Source organism: Oncorhynchus clarkii, chromosome 4 (assembly GCF_045791955.1).
Source record: "Oncorhynchus clarkii lewisi isolate Uvic-CL-2024 chromosome 4, UVic_Ocla_1.0, whole genome shotgun sequence".
NCBI lineage: Eukaryota > Metazoa > Chordata > Actinopteri > Salmoniformes > Salmonidae > Oncorhynchus > Oncorhynchus clarkii.
Window position 1 is genome coordinate 89,641,459 of NC_092150.1, and position 7,992 is coordinate 89,649,450.

Here is a 7,992-nt window from a genome sequence, read left to right on the forward strand (position 1 = left end):
CCCCTGTAACCATACACAGCAGTACCCTCAATAACCTTACACAACATTATCCCCTGTAACCTTACACGGCATTACCCCCTGCAATCATACACAACATTACCCGCTGTAACCATACACAACATTATGCCCTGTAACCATACACATCATTACCCCCTTTAACCATACACAACAGTACCCTCGAGAACCTTACACAACATTATCCCCTGTAACCATACACAACATTACTCCTTGTAATCATACACAACATTACCCCCTGTAACCTTACACGGCATTAACCCCCTGTAACCATACACAGCATTACCCCCTGTAACCTTACACGGCATTACCCCCTGTAACCTTACACAACATTACCCCAGTGGAACCCATCTATATAACGCCTAATTTGTTTTGTATACTTCAGATCAGGGCTGTGTATAGGTCCATACCAAATAGCACTCTATACTTGGGCCCAGGTCCAAAGTAGTGCACTATATAGAGACTAGGCTGACATTTAGGATGTACCCTATGTTTCCAACCCATTCGACAGCATGGGGTTGTCGTTTGAACTCTGACAAGGAATGGGGGTCAAAGTCACAATCACCCCGGCCTGGCTGCCCCTTTCCTCACCAACTCACTGCATACAATACATACAGTATGTCTCTGAAAAACATATTTCCCTCACAGCATAACATACCCCATCTCAAATATAACCCAGCTAGACCAAGCTTCATTGTACTTGTATACAATTCCCTTTATTTGCAAATAAACCCTTTGGTTTTCAAGCCTGGAAATTGAGCTGAATATCACTCTAATTGCATTTGTGTATTTTCACTGATACACAACAGAGAAACATAATGTTGATCCGTGTGTATTCCAGGGTTCCACTTTCATAGAACAAGAGAGGGGAACCTCCCTTCAAGCATCTGCCCTGAACTTGTTCTGGTCTCCACCCTTACCCAGACCAATACAGACAGACCATACTACCCTGGTACCTAGACAGACCAATACAGACAGACCATACTACCCTGGTACCTAGACAGACCAATACAGACAGACCATACTACCCTGGTACCTAGACAGACCATACTACCCTGGTACATAGACAGACCAATACAGATAGACCATACTACCCTGGTACCTAGACAGACCAATACAGACAGACCATACTACCCTGGTACCTAGACAGACCATACTACCCTGGTACCTAGACAGACCAATACAGACAGACCATACTACCCTGGTACGTAGACAGACCAATACAGACAGACCATACTACCCTGGTACCTAGACAGACCAATAAAGATGTCCCATAATACTCAGGCTAACCAGAGCTGCTGGTACTACTATGACAGAAATAGAGTTTGTGTCACAAATTCCACCCTATTCCTGATATAGTGCCCTTCTGAATAGGGCTTTGGTCAACAGTAGTGCACCAAACAGGGAATAAAATGCAGTTTGGGTCGTAGCCAAATATATTTGGTTTCAAAACTTCCGACTGACATATTTGTTTATGTTTTTTTAAATGCAGTAATAATAGCAATTTACTGGATGGAAAATCTGTTTTGAAATACATGACATACTATGATATAATTATATGCTGAACTGCTCAGTATGAACAACTTAATGTTTTTTGGAATATTTGTAAACAGAAAAAGTACTGACTTGGCATTTTGTCTTTGACAGCGTTTGGTCACACATGATTGCTACTGTATTAAACAGCTACAGTACAGTACAGTGACTGTTCATTACAAATCTGAGGTCCAAAATCTCAGCATAAATCCTCTACCATTTATTCCATAGCTGTCAGCACACTCACGGTTCACTTAAAGTACACTGAGCAGAAAGAACATTCCTGTCAGAGCATCTGTTTAGTAGAGAAACTACACACCTCTAGGTTTTGATGAGAGACACAGATGCTGAAGGTTGTATTAGTAGCCTGAAGGAGGGAAGGAGAAGCGTAGGAGGGAGGGAAGAAGAGTAGGAGGGAGGGAAGAAGAGTAGGAGGGAGAGAAAAAGAGTAGGAGGGAGGGAAGAAGAGTAGGAAGGAAGTAGGAGGGAGAGAAGAAGAGTAGGGGGGAGGGAAGAAGAGTAGGAAGGAAGTAGGAGAGAGAGAAAAAGAGTAGGAGGGAGGGAAGAAGAGTAGGAAGGAAGTAGGAGGGAGAGAAGAAGAGTAGGAGGGAGGGAAGAAGAGTAGGAAGGAAGTAGGAGAGAGAGAAAAAGAGTAGGAATGCGACAGAGTAGCCTAGTGGTTAGAGCTTTGGAATAATAACCCGAAGGTTGCAAGTTCAAATCCCTGAGCTGACAAGGTACAAATGTGTCGTTCTGCCCCTAAACAGGCAGTTAACCCACTTTTCCTAGGCCGTCATTGAAAATAAGAATTTGTTCTTAACTGACTTGCCTAGTGAAGAGTAGGAGGGAGAGAAGAAGAGCAGGAAGGAAGAAGTAGGAGGGAGAGATGAAGAGTAGAGAGTTCTCCTTAGGGCTAGATTCCATCAGATCTGCGCTAGCAGACATCTGCATAGCGGTTGTTTTGGCAGCGGCAGAGGTGGAATGCATTAGAACTGTCAAATCCACAAGCGGCTCCCAGATTTATACCTAAAGTGGACATTGCAATTGGCTGCAGAGGAGTCGCACTCAGAGAAATTTTGAACACTGGCGTTTGAGATGTAATCTACACCTCGATAAGGCTAATAAAATCTTCATTACTTAATTGAATGATTTTTTTTTAGTTTCAGTGTAATTATTTCTATATGACCTATACTTTCTTGTTCTGAACTTCATGACAATGATCACATGAGCTGCTGCTCAACAAATTTTTGACAAGCTCCTAAGCAGTTACACCTCCGCCAAAGCATCAGCTATGTGGGTGTCAGCTATTGCCGCTTTACACTTGATCTGATTTAATCTAGGCCTTAGTTGCCTGGTCCAATAGCTGTTTGTGCTCTCTTGTACACACATATCTGAGACCAGGCTACAAAAGAGTCACAGCAAAGACCATAGGAACTGGAGAGACCGCACAAACAGTTCTGAGACCAGACAATCTCCTTAGCGACGTAACGTTTTGAGAGAGTCTTTGAGCTGTTTGGTGAAGGAGGTGTGGAGGGTCTGAGACAAGGTATCCAGCCTCATGGCGATGTCTGCTGCTGCCTGGAAGAGGCCCTCGAACGCCAGGGACTCCTCTTTGATTCTGTCATGAAAGGAGACAAGTTAAATAGACAGTGTCAGCGGGGAGAGGAGTGTCAGCTCAAAGACAGAGAGAAAAGGTGGTAGGAATGGAGAAGAGGAGGTTAGGCAGGGACTCCTCTTTGATTCTGTCATGAAATGAGACTAGACAAACAGGGTTAGCAGGGAGAGAGGGGAGGATGGAGGGAGGGAGTGAAGGAGGGAGGGAGAGAGAGGGCAGAGGATGGAGAGAGGGAGATAAAAGAGGGAAAGCGGTATGAATGGAGGAGAGGTTAGGCAGGGACACCTCTTTGATTCTGTCATGAAATGAGACTAGACAAACAGGGTTAGCAGGGAGAGAGGGGAGGATGGAGGGAGGGAGTGAAGGAGGGAGGGAGAGAGAGGGCAGAGGATGGAGAGAGGGAGATAAAAGAGGGAAAGCGGTATGAATGGAGGAGAGGTTAGGCAGGGACACCTCTTTGATTCTGCCGTGCAAGGAGACAAGACAAACACAGTGTCAACAAGAGGGAGAGAAGAAGAGTAGGAGGGAGGAGAGAAGAGTAGGATGGAGGAGAGAAGAGTAGGAGGGAGGAGAGAAGAGTAGGAGGGAGGAGAGAAGAGTAGGAAGGAGAGAAAAAGAGTAGGAGGAGAGAAGAGTAGGAGGGAGAGAAGAAGAGTAGGAGGGAGGTAAGAATAGTAAGGGGAGGAGAGAAGAGTAGGAGAGAGGAGAGAAGAGTAGGACGGAGAGAAGAAGGGTAGGAAGGAGAGAAGAAGAGTAGGAGGGAGGTAAGAATAGTAGGGGGAGGAGAGAAGAGTAGGAGGGAGGAGAGAAGAGTAGGAAGGAGAGAAGAAGGGTAGGAAGGAGAGAAGAAGAGTAGGGGGAGGAGAGAAGAGTAGGAAGGAGAGAAGAAGAGCAGTAGGGAGGAGAGAAGAAGAGTAGGAGGGAGTGAAGAAGAGTAGGAGGGAGAGAAGAAGGGTAGGAGAAGAGTAGGAGGGTGAGAAGAAGAGTAGGAAGGAGGTAAGAAGAGTAGGAAGGAGAGAAGAAGAGTAGGAAGGAGAGAAGAAGAGTAGCAGGGAGAGAAGAAGAGTAGGAGGGAGAGAAGAAGAGTAGGAGGGAGAGAAGAAGAGTATCAGGGAGAGAAGAAGAGTAGGAGGGAGAGAAGAAGAGTAGGAGGGAGAGAAGAAGAGTAGGAGGGAGAGAAGAAGAGTAGGAAGGAGAGAAGAAGAGCAGTAGGGAGGAGAGAAGAGTAGGAAGGAGAGAAGAAGAGTAGGAAGGAGAGAAGAAGAGTAGCAGGGAGAGAAGAAGAGTAGGAGGGAGAGAAGAAGGATAGGAGGGAGAGAAGAAGAGTAGGAGGGAGAGAAGAAGAGGAGGAGGGAGAGAAGAAGAGTAGGAAGGAGAGAAGAAGAGCAGTAGGGAGGAGAGAAGAGTAGGAAGGAGAGAAGAAGAGTAGGGAGGAGGGAAGAAGAGTTGGAGGGAGGGAAGAAGGGTAGGAGGGAGGGATGAAGAGTTGGAGGGAGGGAAGAAGAGTAGGGAGGAGGGAAGAAGAGTTGGAGGGAGGGAAGAAGGGTAGGAGGGAGGGAAGAAGAGGAGACAGGGAAGAAGAGTAAGAGGGAGGGAAGAAGAGTAGGAAGTAGGGAAGAAGAGTAGGAGGGAGGATAGAAGAGTAGGAGGGAGGGAAGAAGTGCAAGAGGGAGGATAGAAGAGTCGGAGGGAGGGAAGAAGAGTAGGAGGGAGGGAAGAGTAGGAGGGTGAGAAGGAGAGGAGTCAGGAAACGTAGAGAAAGTTTGTAAAACACATGGTAAAGAGGGAAATGGTGGTGTACATAGTACAGATGAATGCACGTTGTTTGACGTAGGACAACGGGTTCTGATGAGGACACAGGATTTATTACAGTAATTAAACCACAGAGAGGCCTTGATGGTAATCAAGGTAAATACGTCACTCAGACCCAGGCCACATCTTGGTTCTGATGAGGACACAGTAGGGTTGTGAATGTCTGGGAAGAACAGGGAGTCTAAGTCAATAAGGGGCTCGTTAATGGACTGGGGGAAAACAGTGGTTGCCAAGGTGACTGTTAATAGAGCTCTGTATAAACTAATCAATGAGCCGGGAGGAGTTCCTGTCTCTCAGCAGATTAGATCACACTAATACAGTATGTGAATGTCTCTGTTCCTCTCTGGCTGCCTGTCCAGTCTATGGAATGGATCTCTCAGTGGCAGGCCGGAGGAGGATGGCTGTGTCAAGGTTTTTCCTTGCCCTATGTTTGCTCTTTTGGGTGTTTAAGTCTCATACAAACATTACATTAATGGATTTATTATAATAATAGAATGACAGATTGAGATGAATAACTAACTGGTTTCATCCATGTACTTACTTCCGTATCCCAGTCAGAGCCTCCAGTACATCTCCTTCCAGCTGTCCCTCCAGATCCTCCATCACCTTCTGGACTACACCGTTACAGCTCTGCTGCTCCTCCCTGATGACATAATGACATAATACACCGTCACAGCTCTGCTGCTCCTCCCTGATGACATAATACACAACATAATGACATAATACACAACATAATGACATAATACACGACATAATGACATAATATACTGTCACAGCTCTGCTGCTCCTCCCTGATGACATAATACACAACATAATGACATAATACACAACATAATGACATAATACACAACAGAATGACATAATACATCGTTACAGCTCTGCTGCTCCTCCCTGATGACATAATACACAACATAATGACATAATACACCGTTACAGCTCTGCTGCTCCTCCCTGATGACATAATACACGACATAATGACATAATACACCGTTACAGCTCTGCTCCTCCTCCCGGATGACATAATACACAACATAATGACATAATACACCGTTACAGCTCTGCTGCTCCTCCCTGATGACATAATACACGACATAATGACATAATACACCGTTACAGCTCTGCTGCTCCTCCCTGATGACATAATACACAACATAATGACATAATACACCGTTACAGCTCTGCTGCTCCTCCCTGATGACATAATACACGACATAATGACATAATACACCGTTACAGCTCTGCTGCTCCTCCCTGATGACATAATACACAACATAATGACATAATACACCGTTACAGCTCTGCTGATCCTCCCTGATGACATAATGACATAATACACAACATAATGACATAATACCCTGTTACAGCTCTGGTGCTCCTCCCTGATGACATAATGACATAATACACAACATAATGACATAATACCCCGTTAAAGCTCTGGTGCTCTTCCCTGATGACATAATGACATAATACATCGTTACAGCTCTGGTGCTCCTCCCTGATGACATAATACACAACATAATGACATAATACATCGTTACAGCTCTGGTGCTCCTCCCTGATTACATAATACACAACATAATGACATAATACACCGTTACAGCTCTGGTGCTCCTCCCTGATGACATAATGACATAATACACAACATAATGACATAATACCCTGTTACAGCTCTGGTGCTCCTCCCTGATGACATAATGACATAATACACAACATAATGACATAATACCCCGTTAAAGCTCTGGTGCTCTTCCCTGATGACATAATGACATAATACATCGTTACAGCTCTGGTGCTCCTCCCTGATTACATAATACACAACATAATGACATAATACACTGTCACCGCTCTGGTGCTCCTCCCTGATGACATAATACACAACATAATGACATAATACACCGTTACAGCTCTGGTGCTCCTCCCTGATGACATAATACACAACATAATGACATAATACATCGTTACAGCTCTGGTGCTCCTCCCTGATTACATAATACACAACATAATGACATAATACACCGTTACAGCTCTGGTGCTCCTCCCTGATGACATAATACACAACATAATGACATAATACCCTGTTACAGCTCTGGTGCTCCTCCCTGATGACATAATGACATAATACACAACATAATGACATAATACCCCGTTAAAGCTCTGGTGCTCTTCCCTGATGACCACATCTAAATGAATCTAAATAAACCACATCTGATGAATCTAAATGAATCTAAATGAACCACATCTGATGAATCTAAATGAATCTAAATGAACCACATCTGATGAATCTAAATGAATCTAAATGAATCACATCTGATGAATCTAAATGAATCTAAATGAACTACATCTGATGAATCTAAATGAATCTAAATGAACCACATCTGATGAATCTAAATGAATCTAAATGAACCACATCTGATGAATCTAAATGAATCTAAATGAACCACATCTGATGAATCTAAATGAATCTAAATGAATCACATCTGATGAATCTAAATGAATCTAAATGAACCACATCTGATGAATCTAAATGAATCTAAATGAACCACATCTGATGAATCTAAATGAATCTAAATGAACCACATCTGATGAATCTAAATGAATCTAAATGAACCACATCTGATGAATCTAAATGAATCTAAATGAATCACATCTGATGAATCTAAATGAATCTAAATGAACCACATCTGATGAATCTAAATGAATCTAAAGTAACCACATCTGATGAATCTAAATGAATCTAAATGAATCACATCTGATGAATCTAAATGAATCTAAATGAATCACACTCCAAAGTACCCATTTAGCAGATTATGATATGTGGTTGTTTTAACCTAACTTATTTCAATACACTGCCAGTAAGATAATAGCGTAACTCTGACTAAAACGTAATGACATGTAAAATTGCAAAGGATAGTCACAAACCTGATGCCCACTATGTTTTCCTCGATGACGTCCTCATAGCGCTGCTCCTCCCCCAGCTCTGCTCCTATGTACTGGACTAGGTTCTCCACCACCGCCTG

General features: G+C 43.5%; 1 protein-coding gene across 1 annotated transcript in view; it reads right to left on the reverse strand.

Moving 5' to 3' along the window:
* Positions 1-334: 334 nt before the first annotated feature.
* The window catches only part of LOC139407901 (uncharacterized), a 32,257-nt gene continuing 24,599 nt past the window's right edge, over positions 335-7,992 (reverse strand). Inside the window, exons 3-5 of the mRNA XM_071151777.1 lie at positions 7,895-7,992; positions 5,517-5,618; positions 335-3,166 (exon numbers count right to left, since the gene is read on the reverse strand). The exon at positions 7,895-7,992 is cut by the window's right edge and continues 79 nt beyond it. Coding sequence (XP_071007878.1) covers positions 3,025-3,166; positions 5,517-5,618; positions 7,895-7,992 — 342 coding nt within the window. The 3' untranslated portion in view covers positions 335-3,024. The remainder of the gene's footprint in view (positions 3,167-5,516; positions 5,619-7,894) is intronic.